This window comes from Sciurus carolinensis, chromosome 7, assembly GCF_902686445.1.
Source record: "Sciurus carolinensis chromosome 7, mSciCar1.2, whole genome shotgun sequence".
Classification (NCBI taxonomy): domain Eukaryota; kingdom Metazoa; phylum Chordata; class Mammalia; order Rodentia; family Sciuridae; genus Sciurus; species Sciurus carolinensis.
Window position 1 is genome coordinate 56,533,120 of NC_062219.1, and position 20,011 is coordinate 56,553,130.

A 20,011-nucleotide genomic window follows, 5' to 3' on the forward strand; every position below is an offset into this window, starting at 1 on the left:
ATGCCTCTGAGCCTCAGATTTGGGGCTTACAATGGGAAGAGAGAGAGGAGGGAGGAAGTTCTACACAGACCTCCTAGGGCTGCTATGAAGATCTCATAAGCTAATGTATGTTTTGAACACAGTGGCTGGCACCCAGTAGGGGCTCTCTTACTGTTATGGTTTGGATTTAAGGTGCTTCCCCAAAACTCCCATGTTAATGCAGGAATGTTTGGAGGGGAAATGATGAGAGCTATGCCCTAATAAGTTCATCCTAGTTTGAATGGACAGACTGGGTGGTAACTGAAGGCAGGTGGGGCATGGCTGGAGGAGGAGGGTCACTGGAGGAGGTGCCATGGAAGGATGCATCTCTTGTGGCCCCTTGCCACCCCTCCACCCCACCCCCACTTCTTGATTCCTCCATGAGCTGAGCAGCTTTCCTCTACTGGGCTTTTCCCCCATGATGTGCTGCTCACCTAGGACCCAGATGGAGTCATCCATCTATGGGTTGAGTTCTCTGAAACTAAGCACCCCCAAAAAACTTCCTCCTTTAAGTTGTTCCTGTCAGGCATTTTGGTTATAGTGATGAAAAAGCTAACGAAAACATTTACTATTCATAATGTACTTACCAACTGCAGAGATTTTTTTCTTAACTGAAGCAAGTTACATTATAATAAAGGAAATGATCCTTACCTTTGATATCTAAAACTAAATTGGGCTTCAGCTTGCTGTGGATCCTGCCATCTGGCTTCATGCACCAGAGCTGACTGTCAACACTCTGGTCCAGCGCCAGGCCCAGCTTTGAGCCAGATGTTACCAGGCTGCCCACAATTGTCAGGCAACAGTCTTCTGCTATCTGTGTAGTGGAAAAAACAAGGCACTAGAGAAGGAGATATATTCAAGCCTCACAGCAATTATTCCTCTGGTTCTTAAATTATTGTAGTTCCTGACTTCATTTATCCTGCATGAGGCATTTCAGCTTTTAGCCAGAATAACTAGAACCAAACAACAAGGATTTATGTCCTTTATTTCAGATCATATGAGTAATGGAAAGTTCTCAATTCTTGTCCATCATAAGAGACTTCTGCCCTTGGCAAGACTCTGTATTACTGTTAAGACAAGTCTCAGGACATTAAAACTGCCCATTGGGATAGTTTTCCCTATTAGAAGTGACTGATCTGAGGCTGGGTCTGTAGTTCAATCTCTATCCTTCACCCCCACCCCACACACCTGCCACTGCTTGACGGACCTTCTGGTATATGACTGTACTTCTAATGCTATAGCACTGGAGTGGCTACTGTGTATTTTATCATTTTAAAACTTGAAATCACATTTATTAGCTTCTCTTGTCTTTCCTTCATGAGGAATGTCTAAAATTTCCTAAATAGGCATGCTATCAACTGTAAAAAGAGAAAGAAGAAACTATAAGCTCACTACAGGGTGTTTTAATGCAAAGAGTTTAAGAGTCTTTCCCTAAAATGAATCTACCCTTAATATATAAACATTGTATTATAGTCATATGTTCACATACTACTAACAGTGCAATAAAAGTAAATAAAATTTTTAAAAAAGCTCATTAAAAGTAGACTATTCTGGGCTGGGGATAAAGCTCAGTAGTAAAGCACTTGCTTAACATGTGCCAAGCCCTGGGTTCAACCCCCAGCACCTGAATCAATCAAACAATCCATCAGTCACCAAATGTACTATTCTATGTCCAGATGAAAGCATTGTGATTGTGATCATCTGTGATACTTCACTTATCTCACTGACCTAATGAATTAAAAGTTTTTAAACAACATCACCGAAACATTGTTAGAAATAACTGCTGGAAGCACCATTTTCTTGCATTATTTAAGAGTTCCAAGGTAGAAGTGGGTTTCTCTTCATGCTTCTATATTATAACTACTTCTGTTTCTCGTGCTGCTGCTTCTGTGTGTGTCTAAACAGCACTTCTATTTACAAAATGATATTTCTCCCTCATGCATGGCAGACCCAATGAACAAATGTGTCCTCCCCATGAGACTGTGTGCCTTCTGCTGACTCACGGACACCAAGTTTTTAAAATACCTGGAGCCAACAGTCAAGCCCATAAAATCAAGGAGTAAAGAAGATACCTACAATAGAAGCATGAGCTTCTCTCATAAAATCTGTCTACATTCAACTTTTAAATGTCTGTGGGGACAAGAGTGATGCAAGAAGGCGACGGGCCATCCTCCACTTCCCAGCATGTGACTATTAGGAAATGAGGGCCCCCACCCCCGGAGCCATCCCTTCACCCTTCATCTTATGCCATGAGTTCTCCAAAACAGAAACAAACTGAAAATGTTTTCTGTTGATACACTCGGGCTAGAGTTTACTTTTACAATAAGTAGATTAAGGAAGAACAGCAATCATTTACTTTTTCTATTAAAAGATAGAAACCAAGTATAAATAGAATACTCTGTCTTGGATCGGTACTAGATTTACCTCCCATTTTAAGTTCCTAGGACTGATTCTATCAAAGTTGTGAAAATTTTTCATGAAAAAACAACAAAAAAAAAAACCTTCCCATTTATTTGGAAGGTGTTCAGGAATCATGAGTAGTAGCTACTTGAAGAAAGATCAAAAGCATGATAAAGGATGAATCACCTCCTGGCAAAGGTATTCCAGACCCCTGCCTAATCCAAAAGACTTACCCTGCATTTGATGCATCCTTCCTGATAAATCCAAATCTGATCATCAGCACCAACATCTTCCATGACCTGTATTCTAAGAAGCTTCAGATCCTCTAAGTTGCCATTGGTTGACATAAATAACCCTGTTGCTTTGTTTCGAAGTCTGAAATAAATTCGTTTCTAGAAGACAAAACCCCCAGCAATAGTCATATACAAGCTATGCTTTTAAAAGCACTGAATAAGCATTAATATTCAGAAGAAGCCAAAGTGAGGTATGGATAGGGATAATTACTATACTTGAGGTTTCAAGATTTTCTCAATGATAAGAGTTTGACAACATTTCAAAGTGCCAAGGGCAGCGAGCCTGCCTGTGAACTCACCAGAACTTGGGACATACCATTCATTGTCTTATGTTGGTAGCATTTCTGAAGCAGCCACACCTCATGTTGCCCAAATACTGAGCACAAATACTGAGGGGGTGCAGGACAAGCCAATTTCAAACTTTAGAAATTAAAAGTTAACTTGCACTTTCAAAAAAAAAATTTTCAGAGAAGATTCTATTCATGGCATGGAAAAGAAAAACATACCTGAACGAAAGGTCGTAGAGAACCTATTTGGCGACAGCCACTGAATTCATACCAACTCGGTACTTCTGCTGGTGACAATAGGAACTGTCGACCTCTGTAATTGCCATATTCATAAGTAATCCATCTGGTTAGGGGGAAAAAAGGAGATAACCATAAGAAATGGAAATTTCCATTTGACAATAGGCCCTACAATTACATCTATTTTTAGAATGCTTTCAAATTCTGGACTGAACTTTATACTTTAAATATACATTGATGGAGGGACAAAACTATTTTCTAGAATACCTAAAGCAGCCATTTTTTGACAAATAGCAGATTTTTGGTATAGTCTTGAAAATAAATAGATAATCTTTTTCCTCCAATGAAACAATGAAATAAAGATAGTCTTTTAGCAGAACTCCTCAGTCCTTCCTGAGAGCTGTTCATAAAACAGTCTGTTTATGGATCTTTATAAATAAATAGTTAATATTTGCAAAGTTCTTAGTATGCAGCATTAGTAAGTGGTAAGGATTAAATAAAAAATAAATTCTTGTTTAAAACAAGAATAAAATCCACACAAATGTTAAAAAGATACTCAAGTTCCTTCCCTGCAAATGCTGGAGCAGCACACTCCATGGACTGACAGCGGGCAACCCCACGGCCCTCTTCCATCGCTGATATACCAAGGGAGAAGTCATCTAATCCTGGCATACTAAAATGTTATTTTAGCCGTCTCATTATAAAATATTCATTAGAAACTATTGAAAAAAATCACCCATAATTCTATTTTTTAAAATAACTGTGGTTCCCTCCAACATTTGATGCATACAGATAGATGATGCTTACCTTTTTTTTTTTTTTTTTTTTTTTTTTTTGTAGCAGGGATTGAACCCAGTGGTGCTTAACTACTGAGCCACATCCCCAGCCCTTCTAATTTTTTTTTTATATTTTGAGACAGGGTCTGGCTGAGTTGTTTAGGGCCTCACTAAGTTGATACAGCTAGCTTTGAACTTGTGATCCCCCTGCTTCAGCCTCCGGAGTCATTGGAATTACAGGTGTGTGCCACCACCCCCAGCTACTTATTCATTTTTATGTCCTATTCAATTTCAAAATTAGTCAAAGTTGAAAAAAAAATTTTTCCCATCTGTCAGTTACTTCTAGTCAAAGGAAAAGCTTAAGCTTTAGCTCCAAAATCAAAGGACTTGGTCTTTCAAAGGAATGAGAAAAATAAGCTCTCCTCTCTCTCATTCTCTCTCTTCCTTGCTAAAAAAAAGGATGCCCCATAAAATTTGCTGAGCACTAAGTATTCCCCTAGGGACTTCACGGGGTGTTAGACAGTCCTTACCTGAAGCTAAAAATTTGGATAAGGAGACGAAAGATAGTTTACATATGGCTTTTCCAACCAAGAAAAGTGTCATTATTAACACAGAAAAGGAGGAGCTCTATGTTCATTCATTTAAGGTAACAAAGAGGAAAATTTGATCAAACTTAATTTTTGTAAGGCAGGCACAGAGAAACAAATACCATATGATCTCACTTCTGTGTGAAATTTAACACAGTTGAACTCTTAGAAGTAGAGAGTAGAAAGGAAGTTACCACAGGCAGCAGATGGAGGGAGGGGTGCACTGTTGGTCAGTGTATACAAAGCTACAGTTAGGAACAGACAGGAGGAATAAGTTTTGTTATACATAACAAGGTAACTTTAGTGAAGAATAATGTGTATTTCAAAACAGCTAACAAAGGATTTTAAATTAAGTTTCTCAACACAGAGAAATGATAAATATTTGAGGTTATAGATATGCTAATCACTCTTCGTTAGTCATCCCACAATGTATGCATGTATCAAAACATCACTTTGTACCCATAAATATATACAATTATCTCAATTTTTAAAAAGTTTTAAATTTAATTTAAAATATTATCTTTTTTTGCCAGGTGTGGAGGCACATGCCTATAGTCCCAGCTACTTAGGAAGTTGAGGATCCCATGAGCCCAGAAGTTCAGGGCCAGCCTGGGCAACACAGTGAGACCTGCCTCTTTAAGGGGAAAAAAAAAAAAAAAAATCTATTTTATTGAATTAACAAGTAGGCAACTCACTTACATGCCACCAATAACCTTAACAGAGCGTATTTGTGTGTTGAATCCCAGGGATTGGAGATTAACTGTCTCTGCATTAAGTTCAATCTTTTTTCCTTTGAAGTTTTCTCTTTCAAAAAGAATAATTGTTGGTTCAGAAAATTCCTGTTTGAAAGCAAAAATAGTATTCTGTTATTCATCTGTTAATAATTGGAAGCTTATGTGAAAATCATCTAGATACAAAGACAAAGCACAAGACTGCCAGATGTGGCTGGCTCCTAAACTCCCTTTCCTGGGAAACCTGGATGTCTACATGCTCCAAAGCTGAAGGGAAAGCAAACAGGGGATGAGTTTCCCCACTGCACAGAAAGGCAGGTCCATGTCAATCACATTAAAAAGAGGGGGAAAGATCCCAGTCAGAGAAATGGGTATGTGCATGGAATGCCAACACTTTTGACAGAATTTATTTTCAACTTGGCCTTTTTCCATGGGACAAATGGAGGCTAAAGAGCCATGAACATAAATGGCAAGGAACAGAGGACTATGGCAGTCTGGTGTCAGCGGCACAGTAGTGTTCCTGGTTAAGGAGATGTCCCCTTGCAGCTGTTTTCAAATGTCTCTCTCTTTTTTTTTTTTTTCTGTTTTGTTAATAAGATTAGGATTCTGTATGCTCATGTTCCCAAACCTTCCTGTAGGCTTCATTGTCTAGAGGAAAGAAAACAGGATGGAAGCCCCAGTTTCAAACTGTCAATCATTTTAAAGAGCACAATAGCACGTAAGTTCACTGATTTCAGAAAAATGAAACGTTGGCAGCTTCTGTTTGTTTTCAAATTACAGACCCTTATGACCCTAGACTAAGCTCTAATGATAATATTCCTAAGATCATAAATGATACATCAAAAAAGTAGGTGGGGATTACAATTATTTCCCCACCTGCCTAAAGTTCTGTGGCAAGGGTGCGGCACTTTACTGCTTCATTTATGTGGATATGCCCCGACATGTAGGAAAGATTTTGTCCATCAGTCAACACAGCAGATTAGTGTGTGGAGGTGGTTTGCATGGTCTAGGAATTAGGTTATATAAAACATACAAGGAGGAAGCAAGACAAAAATTGTAGTCATCTGACTACTTTGCACGTTTACTGCACTTTTCTCTAAAATGGCATGCCCCAAATGTTCCAAACAGTCAAGGTTATATCAAAATGGATTAAAAAATTCTGAAGTATTAAATTACAATTAAAAATGTATAGGGCTGGGGATGCAATCTCCGTAGTAGGATGCTTGTCTAGCATGCAACAAGGCCCCCAGTTTGATTCCAAGCACTGCCTACACACAAAAATGTATAGTCTTAATATGGATAAAAATGTGTTTCCTCACAATCAAAACTTAAAAGGACATCATCTGTAAGTGTTTGAGTGATGTGAATATAGATGCCAAGCTCTGGTTGAGGAATGGCATTTGAAAACCTCAAAATATATAATTGAAGGTAGCTTTTAGAATTCTAGGCAGGTTAACTATCAGAAAGTCTTATTTCATTACCTGAAAGCTAATGAATCTTACCACATCATTCCACATTTCACCGATACTATTTTCATGTCTCAAGAACATTTTATTATTTAAACAGACAGGCAAGGATAATATAAAGCCGACTCACATATTTTTCCTACCTTTAAAATCATCAGCTACATATGTTTAAAGCTTTTTATGAGATCAGTTACCAAGAACTAATAAAAATTTACAAAACTGCAGACACACTTAGACTTAACTATCCAAACATTATCTTGCAGTTGTGTTGTTTTGAGTATTGCTTGGACTACATCAAAATGGAAAATTTCTGTCCTAAAGGGGGCACTATAACCTGGATTAACACACAGAAGTCATTTGACTGAAAACTTCTCAAACAAGAGTAATAATAGTCTAAAAAACTACCAGGAATTTCTGCAGATCAGAAAAAACATAAAAGACAGAAAATCAAATAAAGAGCAGGACAAAGGATATAAATGGGCAATTTACCAATCAGAATATGACAAATAAATTATATGATACAACTTCACTAACAGCAATGTACAAATCAACCCAATAATGAGATAAAACTTTCTACCCATTCCATCAAACTGACATGAGAATGAGACTACACAGTCGCAGAGTCCATATGGGAAGCAGGAACCAGGGCGTAGAGAAGTGGTGGGACCTGGCAGCACCAAGTGACACCCTGCACTTCCACTCCCTAGACAGCCCCAGAGGCTCCCACAGTCCACCCGATAAGCATATGAGGATTCTGTAAGTAACACAGGGTGGTGGAACACTGTACCTATCCATATGTACATACAGCAACACGGGGTGTTAAATAGTTTCATTTATAGGCATAAGGTTTATATGAATTAAAAGCCTAAATACAGAACTTTTAAAAACATACATTTTATAAGCATATCCAAGCTATATTCCAAAATCACATTATAAAGGGTGCCTGTAAATAGAGATATGATAGGAAATAGGGAAAAACAACACAGGAGAGGGTCCTTGAATTAATCCACGATGACAGTGGCCCATGACTAACCTAACACCCTGCCCCTGAAGACTCAATAAATAGCAAATGGTTCCTACGTTACAGATATATAAAGAGACCAAAAGTGACAAAGTGGAAAGCTGGCTGCAACTGTTTTCTTGTCTTCAACTTTAATCCCCAACTAAGCTCTAGTTGCTGGTTTCCTTGCTCTAACCATCAGCTATGCGGGCCATACATTTCTGAAACTCTGCGTTCACACTGATGTACTTACCACATCTATAAAACGAAGAGACTTGAAAGTTGCTCCAGGCAGGCATCCCATTGCAGAGAGACAAGGATAGTGGCCTTCTTCCAACACGTACTGATTGCCAGAGAAATTTTCTCCATCATATGCAACCCAGCTACAGTAGGAAAAACCACATACACAATATGTAATTTGAGCATTTCTACTCTATAAGTCTGATTTTTGGAGGCAGCCTGCTATGACAAACATGAGGCTTATGGCTAACTGTTCATTCTTCAAAAATATCTGGATATATTTATTGCATTTAATCTCAAGACAAATTAATAGTCATAAGTCAACTAATTTTGCATTTTGGAAATAAAACTTCCTTCTCCATGGAATGACCCCGGATTTTACTTCCCACCTCCCAGCCTTCCTTGCTTCTCTCACAGGTGCCAGCTTTGCCCAGTCAATGTAGCCTAGGAGTCTCCTATAATAATTTTTCTTCAACCATCATAGCTGTCAGTCACCAAGGTCTATTGACATCCTCCCAAAATTTCTTTCATACTTCCCTTTACTCTTTACCCTCATTTCCAACACCTCTGCACTGGGCCAGGACTCAAAAATATCACAGTGACTTAGACAAGTCACTTGTCCTCTCAAGGTCTCAGGATTATTGATAAAATGGTGATGCACTATGCTTCCCGAGAAGTTGTCCCCACACCCCCTAAATTCGACAAATGCTCATTGAGGACAATTGCATGTCAGGCATTTTCCTTATCTAGAGACACAGGAGAGAACAAAACAAATCCCTGCTCTCCTTAAGTTTATGTTCTAGAGAGTTGAGACAGGCAATGAAACCATGTGCACGTCTGGCAGTAATACATGAATCAGCGGGGATAAGGAGGAACAGGGATGGGTTGGAGCCAAGCAGCTCTGAAGCTGCTTACATCAGTGTATGTATCTGAATGTGAAGCCAGTGCTCTTTCGCTGTACAATGCTAACTGATATGGTAGTGCTGCTTAGATCATAAAGAATGAAGAATTAAAGGAACCATTACCATGATCATTAGACTTAATTTCTCATCAATTCTTGTTCATACTGCTCCAACGTTTTCCTGATCAAGTTTCCCAGACCTCAGACTCTCCTTTTTTTAATGAAGCTCTGGTAAAACCATTGTTTTCAGCATGGCCCATTGAGCCTACAGCCTTTCCCATCTTGTGTTTCCTATGGCATTCATAGAACTGAATATTTGCTTAGGGGGAGTCTTCGCAGCCTGAGTCCACCCTCCCAACCCAGGCTGGCTTCACTTCTTTCCTACAAAAGGCTCCAGCTAGGGAGGATGTTGTGCTCCTGGATGAGCATGCAACCAACTCCACTCCAGTCACGTACTTTTCTTCATCTGCCTAGTGTGCAGTGTGCCTATCCTATTCTTGTCTGCCTGTAAAACAATCTACCTTTCAAGGTACCTTGAAGATTATCTAGAGTTCAGCTCTCCTTTTATAGATGAGGGAGCAGGGATTTGGAGTACAGAACTTGACATGAATTCCTTGTACTGAGGATGACCTTCAACTTCTCAACCACTCTCATGTCCAGATCCTCTGGTACCTAGCACTCAGATGCTGCAAAATGTACTTCCAAACTAAGATGGTGGCTTCATACAGTGCCAGGCACCTGATGATTATTGCAAAATTGATGTGTGAATCCTATTTTACCCCAGTGATTCCCACTCTGCAACTCCATTGTTTTGCTCACCTCCCTCCTACAACTCTGCAGGACTTGGTAGAAAATGAATCATCAATTTGATTTGTTGTCTCTTCAAAACTTTGACTTTGACCTTGAAATTGTGGTTCCGAAAACAAGTGAATCTTTGAAAAAGCAAACAGAACACACAAAATTATTTCCCTAAAATATGTTAACATATTCAGCTTTTGAATTGATAACCCAAACATGACCTACTAACCTGTTACAGCAAACTGGTATGAATTTTTTAAATCCTTTAATTTTCTACTTCTATATTAATGATCAATTAGAAACATTGGCTGTGCCATTCATGACTATTTAATTCAGAGACATCAAAGGACAATCCATCAACAGAGGCAACTTTCTATAGAACACCCTGTTGTTAACAAGCCATGAGGCATTTTAAAGCTTTATTGTGGCCAAAAGTAATTGTTCATTAGTTCTAACATTAATAATAAACTGTATTTTGGAAACATATAGTATAGTTTTCCTCCCTCTCAATGGAAGATACTTGCTGACTTATTAGAATCATTCATATGCCAATAAAGGAGACTACAGTGGTATTTGTACCTCTGTAATTATGGCTGTCTGAACATTTCCATTAAAAAGCCTAAATAACAAATTTAACACTGCAGTTGATTTGAGAGTCTGCAATCAAAAGGCTTGAGTGAGACCATATAAAATATTTGTCTAATGCAGACACAGCAAATATAAAAATTCATTTTACCATTTATCACGATAACTATATTCTATTGTTTGAAATATTTATCTAAGTAAATTAATGTAAACTGATTCAATGTAATAATATAAAATTTAACTTTACATATTAATTTACATGATAAGAGTATAAGAAAAATTTGATGGGTCAGTGCTACCAATCAAGTCTTAAAGTTAACATATCTTATTTTAAAAATACAACTGATGTACATAAAGCCTTAATCCCTAGCACAATAAGGAGAAAAGGGAGAAGAAAGAAGAGGAAAAGAAAACAAAAAAATACAACTAGGTTTTCCTACATAAAAATGGGTAAAATTAACAAAATATCCCACATATCTGACATTTAACACATAAGTTCAGCTTTTCAGTAAAAGGTCCCTTAATTATTTAAAAAATGGAATATTTTTTGAATTACCTGGTTTCGTCTCCTTGGGCCAGTGAAAGAATCCTAAAAATTTTTGAAAGGAAGAGAAAATGAAATGAATAGATCAGACATGTTGAGGAAGTTTTCTCTTCCAGATCATTAGCAATTACTGCTAAAATAACCTCAGCTATTTCCTATAGTAGTCAACAGTGTGTGAACCAGAAGCACACATTATGGAAATCCAAAATTAATACAATAAATATTCTCATACAAATAAATAAGTCCTTACCAAACATATGGGTTGGACAGAAGAAATCTTACAATTTTTGCCTCCCCAGTCCTCAAAACTGGTGTAAAAGCCTTTATCCAGAACATACTGTTCTCCAGTGAAGTCAGGATTTTCATAGGCTACCCATCTAAAGAAACAAAAACAGTGATTGTTATCACTCCTATTTTTACATATAAAATTGTCATACAAATATGGGTAAATAAGGATCATGTGGAAAACTTCATTTGTTTTACTAATCAATGACCTTAATGTTTCTGATTCTCCATTAATCTTTAGGAATGGATTTGTTCACATGAGAGATCAAAATGGTAGGCAAAGTCTAAAAAGTCCCAGTTACTCAGGATGCTTAGGTGATGGTCATTTAAGCCCAGGAGTTCAAGACCAGCCTGGGCAAGTCAGTGAGACTCCATTCCCAAAAGACAAAAAAAGCAACAAAGAAATGATAGGCAAAAAAGTATCTTTATATGAACTCTATGGTGTCCTTACTTATCAAATCCCTATTCCTTGAGGAAGCTCCAATAAAGGTATTTCTCTGTATTTTCCTAATTCTTTTCTAAGGAAACAAATTGAACCTTAAAGAGGAACCTATTTATTTTAATAAGCAAACAAGAATTCTTTTTGTTATCAACATTAAAATATTTTTGCAGAAATATTTTAATAAGAAGTTATGTCTCTGCTACACAACAAAACACACTGAAAAAGTCAACTGCTAAAAAAAAGCAACTAATTAAGATTTTGTTTCAAATATTATTTCCAGCATGATACAATGGTATAATAAGCAAAACTGAACAAACTCACAGAAAAACTCAAAACAAATCTCTTGTGAATGTTTTCATTTGTTATCTTTTCAGTGATCTAAACTTGGAGAGGAAAATCAACAAAACCAACTATTCCTATGTTATTTCCTATCAAAGATAAAGTCCTTGAAGGGAAAACAGTTTTTCAATTCTGCTGTATTCAAGAGCGATTCAGTTAATTATTGCTCTAATGATCCATGGCTTAAAGAATAAGCCCCTGGTATTGCATTCAGAACTTTCCAAGTGCTTTCACATCTACTAAAGCGCACTTACCAAAGGCAGTGCTGGTGTGCCCAGTTTACAGATGGGGAAAATTTAAAGACATAGGAAAGTTCATTCATCATACATTCAATAAACACTGCCTGACCTTTTGCCATGTGCCAGGAACCAGACTGGCACTAAGAATACAATGAAAAAAGACAAAATCCCTACCCTCAAAAGTTCATAGATGGGTAAGAAGCATGACAAGGAATTATTTGCTGCTGCTGGTTCTGAATGGGAAGTGACCCTCCAAAATGACACAATCAATCAGGAGCCAGAGCATGACCAAACCTGAGACGGCTCACCAGGCTCTCTTTGCTTTGCCACCCACCTGCCACGTGCCCTGTGAAGTTTCCTTCCATTTACTTTTCTATTAAAGCATACTGAAAGCAGTCTGCAAACTTCATAAATAAAACAGATTCAGATTTTACCTTACTAAAGGCCAATTTAGACAAAAGCATAAGCCCAGACATCACCAGGAAATGAACAGCCACCAAGGAGAAAAAGAACGCTGCAGAAATCTCCACTGGTAGGAGTTGGCACCTGCACGCTCTCCTCTGGCACCTGACAGAAACTGCTATAAACGCCAGTCCCGGGCTCTTTCAGAAAATACGGCCACCCCATTTCTGAGCTTCCTTAGCAGTTTTTAAAACCTACTTATTATCATTATGAGGAATTAGGAGACCTTGTTCCAGCTGTGGTCAGGACATTAACTTTCAGGTGACTTTGAAGAGGTTCCTTAAGCTTTGTGAAAGTGTGTGTTTTCATTTATAAGTTAGGGAGTTGGCTAAGATCCCTGCACTGACCTGGTGAGGTCACAGGGCACATGGGTACCTGTAGTGCTGCCTCTGCACATGCAGCCTGTGGCTAACCAAACGCTGGGCACGGACAGCCACAGGAGCAGGGTGCTGTTTGGTGTGTGTGTTGGGTGTGGGGGGGGTCCTGTTTAGCAAGGAAATCTTAAAAAACAAAATAGGACTTTAAAAAAGAAAAGAAGGAAAAATTTAAATGAAAATTAAATTAAAAAGTCATATCTCAAAAATGTTCTCAGTGCGGCCTTTGTAGCAAATTAGAGAACAAAGGGCTAAAAGGTTTTTTATTCCACCTCAATGTATAGAGGCAAAAAGTCAGTAAAGAGGGAGAGATAGAAGAACGCTCCACAGGAAAGCCGGCAGTCACTGAGCCAGCCTGGGAGAAGTTTCTCGATTCTTTTTTTTTTTCTTTTCTTTTTTTTAAACTAAGAAGTATGAGTACTCCAATTCTCTATAAAACTAAAATAAACTACATGTAAGTAAACACACCACACCCAGGTAAGCCCATCTAAATCACCAAAGTTGAAACAGGAAAAGAATTTATGACGATGCTGCTTGAATTCAGGCTGCTGCTGTTCTCCAAGATGCAGCCCCAGCCAGAATCCATGAACTGTGTGTACAATGGGGTTCCGGGGAGGGAGAAGAAACCCAAACATGCCTTCTGAGGTGAGCATCTACTAAGACTTGGGACTCAAGAAAATCCCATTCTGGGGCTGGGGATGTGGCTCAGTGGTGGAGTGTTTGCCTTGCATGTATGAAGCCCTGGGTTCAATCCCCAGCACCACCAAAAAGAGAAAGAAAAAAAAAGATATGCCATACTGGCCTTATTCAAATGTATTCTGTACATGTGACTCAGGATGCCTCTGTTTAAAGGCTGGCAGGGGGCAGGAGAGAGGCAGGAGCAAGTGCTAGCGGGTCCTGGCCTGGTGAGCACAATGGCTCAGAATTACCAAACCTGCCCTTCTGTGGTAGGCCAAAGGAAAAAGAATTAAAGACAACGGCCTAATTATTTTTATCTAAGCTCCAGAAATACTTCATTTTGCTCTTAATTTTTAAGAAAATTAGCACAGACTCCATTATTTAAGCAAGAGTATATGGCACAGAACTAGAAACTGATAAGCAGAATTGTGTAAAGGAGTTTCTTTTGACTTCCCTATAAGAAATGGAATCCAGTTTCTCAAAACCTCAACTCCTAATCTCATGAGCATCCTTCCTGAAGGCTGTCTCTGTTTCAAAGCTAATAATGAGCTTCCTACCCAGGGAATTTATTACCTATGAGTTTCCTGGGAGATGCTTTCACAGAGTAAGAATTTCAAAAGAGTTTTATTTTTTCTATTGTTCTGACTTTGAATCATTGGAACAAACTAAAGAAATAAAGAACCAACTAACATGCTTATTTACCAATAAAAATAAAGCCATTAAAAATAAAACTTCTTTTCTTTGAAACTGTAAAAATGAATAGACTAGTCTTCTTCATTTTGGCATATCTTACCCTTCCCATCCTGCAAGGCCTAACTCCCATCCTAACTCCTCCAGGCCCGAAATTAATCTCTTTCTGTTGTGCAAAGCATTTAATCTCCACCTGTTTATAGCAATAATTATGTTTTATATAAATACTGTAACTTTTGTAAGGACATAATATAATGCTTTTGCACATGGTAGACCTCAATAAATATTTGTCAAATGACAAAAGGGCATGAAATAATAAGGAGGCAGCTGGTCCTGGTAAGTACAGAAGCCCTGCCTCATCCAAAGCATTAAAAGGAAGTAGTGTGTGTATGTGTGTGCCTCCCTTCAGCTTCCCCCAACACCAAAACTCAACTGCTGCAATGAGAAAAAAACCCCAAGTCAGGAAATACAACTAGAAATGACTAATCATAGAAACATATAAAAGCCACATTTTATAAAGGAAACCAATTTCAAGTAAGCAGGGACTGGGTAAAAAGGAAAGGAGACTGGCTCAGGGCATAGTAATTCCACCTGTGCTAACAGCATAATCTTCATAAATGCATAATCTACATAAAAGGGAATGCTACCCAGCATCCTCTGACCTCCTTTGCTAGGGTGAATGACTGACTTATGACTACTCAACATGCCACGTGAGCATCAAAATATACAATGTTTTGCCAGACTGAATTGGTCACTATGTTTCCCACCTAAATAACTGGTAGCTGTAAAGGCAATCTAAAATACCACAGAGCCTAGCATCAATTCAAAGGATTTCTGCCATACATTTCAGGTAACATCTGCCTTTTGTAGATCGCCAACTATGATTCTAAAATACAAGGGCTTCAGAATAGGACACAACAGGACACTGCTGAGTCTTTTGACTCAGCACTGACACTTTTCTGCTAAGACTGGAAGATTCAGAATGTTATTCTGATCTTCTGATGTTTTTCTGCCAAGATGACACCACAAGCAAGAGGTTACACAATAATCTAGTGAGCATTTCTAACAGTAAAATATTCTACATTAGGAACATCTCAAATATGTAGGGGGAGGCCCCATGAAATACAACAGGCGTGAGGCTAGACTGAGGCAAATAGACTATGTCACTCATGACATCAAAAACCTAACATCAGCCAGGCCACATATGGCAAATGCCTATAATCCCAGCTACTCCAGAGGCTGAGGTAGGAGGATCGTAAATTCAAGGCCAGCATGGGCAACGGAACAAGACCCTATCTCAAAATTTAAAATTTTTAAAAAGGGTTGGAGCTGCAGCTTGGTGGCAGTGCATTTGCCTAGCACACAGGAGCCCACGGCATGTGATGCCCAGTACCACGAAAACGAAAAAACAAAAACCCTAACATCAAACACTTCAATAGCACCACTGTCAAATTATGTCATATAACCATTTATGACAAATTAGAACAGACATCAGCCTGGATCATAAGAACACTCAGGAGGGCTGGGGCTATAGTTCAGTGGTAAGAGAGTTTGTCTAACATGCTGAAGGCCCTGGGTTTATCCCAAGCACTGGGAAAAAAGAATTATTATACAACTCTATATAACAGACACCTGCTGTTTCTGCACACCTGGCATCCATCCTCACTTTTTCTTATGTTCTGATCACATCCAAGTGGCTCCTGCAGGATGGACACTACACCTCAGCTCTAGGGGTCTGCATATCACGCAGGCACAGCCATTGTGTGCACACGATCCACACTTAGGGAATCAGAGGCAAACCTGGAACTTGTGAGGGAAAGAGAAAACCTTTCCACTTCAAACAGTGAGTTGGGAGAACAAAACCAGATGTAAAGAAAGGATGACAGGTGAAATGGGCTTGCCTAAAAGTAGAGCCAGGAAAGAAAAAGTTTAGGTAAGAGATGGGGACCAAATTCTGATGACACCGTTGGATCCCCTGCTTCAGTCATTCCTGAAGCAAAATCTTCTCCAGGACGCTTCAGTTAGCTAAGCCAAAATTTTTATCACTTGAACCAACTGAGCTTGGCTCACAGTTACTGGCCTCTTGACTGGTCATCTTTCAATAAAATCTTGATTTACCATTAATAAAGCATTGAATTGCTAACTCCAGGCAGATTGAAACAATTATTTTTATGTACAAATAATAGTGAAGAAACACTGGAGCAGGTGTAGGAACATGGGAGAACATGCGACTTTGTTCCACCCTTGGGTTTCTAATGTTAGATTACCAATTATTTGATTTCCATCTAAAGAAATTCATGACCTTCCCATGCAGATACCCAAAAGCCTACTCAAACATTTTATTACATGTTACATGAGGCTTTTGTTGTTGTTGATATTATTTGTTCTGCAGTACTGGGGACTGAACCCACTGACTCTCTACCACTGAAGTACATCCCCACCCCTTTTTGTCACACTAAGTTGCCAAGGCTGGCCTTGATCTTGCAATCCTCCTGCCTTAGCCTCCCAAATGGCTGGGATTACAGGGGTACACCATGGAGTCTGGCAATGAGAAATATTTTAAAGCAGCTACAAAAAGGCATGGCAGTAAATATTAAGTGACTGAGTTAAAGGTTAGCTGTTGAGATATTTACTCAGTAGCCTCTTCTGGGTCATGGTCTTATTAGTTTAACACAAACTAAGGCAGAACCCAGTTTAAAATCCCAAATGGATTATTTCACTTACACTCCACTCAGTACATTAATAGACTGTGTCTTCACTCCATATCCAGTCTCCTTTAAATTAGCAACAATTCCTAACACATCAATACTGGAACCTTTGGATCCAAAGTTTTTTTCACTGTACATAATCATGTGAGCATTTGAAAAATCCTGTTGAGAAAAAAAAAATTCAAAATTCAAGGGTAGTCATTTATTATTTTAAAACAAAAAACTAGTTATTAGCTTTCCTTTAGCTTACCCCTAATATGGGTCGTAAGGACTGAAGCTCTCCATTATAACCTCCCCAGTCTTTCCAGTTCTTGTATTCTCCTTCTTCTAGCAAATACTGATGACCTGCAAATCCAGGCTTCTCATAGGCAACCCAACTGCAATGGAAAGAACAGGCATAGAGCAGTGATTTTTCAGACATTTAAAACTCTCGCCATGCACACATCAGTTTCACTGACAAATACCTATGTTTATAAAACTAGATATAAATTTATGTGTTACTATTGGAATTCTCTAAAATTTAGGAAAATATGTTGAAGAACACAACCTAAGACTACAGGGGTGTGAGGGTGTGTGTGTGTGTTTCAACTGACTCAAATGAACCCCAGCAAGTAAAACTGGATAGACTTTCCTATAGTAATAATTCAAATATTAAGAGTTTTTGGTCAGCTAGGGTTGTAGCTCAGTGGTAGAGAGAGCACTTGCCTAGCATGTGTGAGGTACTGGGTTTGATCCCCAGCACCACATAAAAATAAATAAATAAAATAAAGGCATTGTGTCTATTTACAACTAAAAAATATATATATTTTTTTTTAAAAAAGAGTTTTTGACTATTTATAAGACCAGTTCCAGTGTATACATCTAGAGTAAATGGGTAAGATCTATAAAATACAAAAGATCATAAAAATTAGAAAGCAAACTATAATAGTTCAGTAGTTTGGAGCATAATTCTAATAAACAAGATTGCAGGTTTGATCAGTCTGGATGGGTCAGTGACCAGCCTTGCCGTATGACCTCCTGCCTCTTTCTCAAGTGAAGATCATAATGGGTGAGATACAAGGGTGGGTAGAGCTACTGAAATTCATCACAGCATAGAATTGGAAATATAACCTTTAGCAGGGAGACAGGACACATTTATTACTTGTTTAAGGGAAAAAGAAATCGTTCTAGTTATGCCTGTCTACTTACATGCCTCTTAGAACTTTCATAGACCCCACTGACGAAAGGGGCAAGCAACCATCTCCAGTCACTTCTGTCTCCCCAGTGACAACACTACACAGTTCTGTTTCTAGTTCCATACATTTTCCTTCAAAGAAAGGCTTTTCATAAATAACAACCTACAACAGAAATGAGATAGACCAGTACTTTGTAAGAAATTAAATATCTCAACAGTTAAACATGAAATCAGTCACTTAATATCACTAAGTCCTGGAACACAGATTAAAATTTCCTAATCATATTTTTAAAAATTAGCTAAATAATAACATCTGATAATATAGTTTAAAAAAAAAAAGCACTAGGTTTTTTATTTTTGTTTTTGTTTTTGTTTTCCTGATGTGAAATAGCACAGAGCCAGAGCATAAAAGATAGTTTTTAAATCATGGGTTTTTGTTCAATGTTGAGAACTGATATTTAGAACTTTGCTTAGGACAAACTCAGGAATCAGAATTCTAAAGTTGCTTTAAAATTTTTTAAATCTATACCATCAAACTATGTGGCTAGATGTAGGAAATAGGAGTAAGAGTGTTGGGGAGTAGGGAGAACTTATCTTGAAAGTTTCTTCTTGGCTAACTAGCAAGCAGCAACAGGCCCTGCAATTAGTAAATACAACTAAAAATTATACATTGAAGACCACAGTGAATCTTTTGAGTCAGTTACACGTATAGTTAATGATAATTGTGCCATTAGCAGCATTTTCCAGCCTGAAGGTTAGCACATGTAAGTTGGGACATCTTCCTTCGGGGACAACTATGTGTGATGGAGCTTTATATGTGAAGTCACACAAGCATCATCTTCATGGAGATGGAGTGGAATCACACACACACACACACACACACACACACACACACACACACACTTACCTTTGGATCTGTCGGGAATTCAACTTTACGTCCACCCTGAAGAGAAAAATAACATAGAAAACTGGTTTGTGATTGCTTCCTTAGCATTTTATGTTACCCACAGAAGCTGCACCTCATAGTGTGATTACATCCCAGTTTGTTTTAATGTATGTGAGCTAGTGCTAAAATTACCAACAAAGCAATGAGAACAGCCTAGACAGCCTAGAACGGACCCACATAGTGGTCTGCATGCTCAATGTGCACACAAAGTATGTTTTTGTTTTTATTTAACTGAGAAAATTTCTCATTAAGAAAAATCTGGAGGGGTGGGAGGGGTGGGAGGGGTGGGAGGGGTGGGGGGGAGGGGAAAAATATAATAAACATCATTACCCTATGTAAACGTAAAAAAAAAAAATAAATTAAAAAAAAAAAAAAAAGAAAAAAGAAAAATCTGTATTTCTCACTTCTCTTAAAAAACAATCCTAAGATCTGACACCTCTGGACCTAAACTCACACTAGCAACAACCTTCACCTTCTGCACGAAGCTCAGCCTTCAGCAGGACACAGGTTGGGGTTTGCTGTCCCATCCACCTGCTGTGGTTGAACTCCCAGCCAGTCTCACCCATTTGTATTTCCTGCCTGGTCATTGAAAGTATTTGATTTTGCAACCTACAACCTACAAAACTATTGAAATTTATACCAGAAGATCTGGAGGATTCTTGAAATTATAAACTATTAGATAAAACTATTAGAGAAAATTTAAAACATCCCAGCCAGGCAAGGTGGCACACATCTATAATCCCAGCAACTCAGGTGGAAGGTTCCCAGGTTGGAGTCCCCACAAATGTTTAGGGAGCACCTACTACAACAT

General features: G+C 38.4%; 1 protein-coding gene across 2 annotated transcripts in view; it reads right to left on the minus strand.

Moving 5' to 3' along the window:
• The window catches only part of Crybg1 (crystallin beta-gamma domain containing 1), a 187,153-nt gene that overhangs the window by 10,400 nt on the left and 156,742 nt on the right, over positions 1-20,011 (minus strand). For both annotated transcript variants that reach the window (XM_047557264.1, XM_047557266.1), the window contains 12 exons: positions 19,162-19,197; positions 18,269-18,417; positions 17,331-17,457; positions 17,097-17,242; positions 11,114-11,240; positions 10,876-10,908; positions 9,756-9,868; positions 8,049-8,178; positions 5,298-5,437; positions 3,218-3,341; positions 2,652-2,810; positions 670-832 (listed from right to left, as the gene is read on the minus strand). In XM_047557264.1, the coding sequence (XP_047413220.1) occupies positions 670-832; positions 2,652-2,810; positions 3,218-3,341; positions 5,298-5,437; positions 8,049-8,178; positions 9,756-9,868; positions 10,876-10,908; positions 11,114-11,240; positions 17,097-17,242; positions 17,331-17,457; positions 18,269-18,417; positions 19,162-19,197 (1,447 nt within the window). The remainder of the gene's footprint in view (positions 1-669; positions 833-2,651; positions 2,811-3,217; positions 3,342-5,297; positions 5,438-8,048; positions 8,179-9,755; positions 9,869-10,875; positions 10,909-11,113; positions 11,241-17,096; positions 17,243-17,330; positions 17,458-18,268; positions 18,418-19,161; positions 19,198-20,011) is intronic.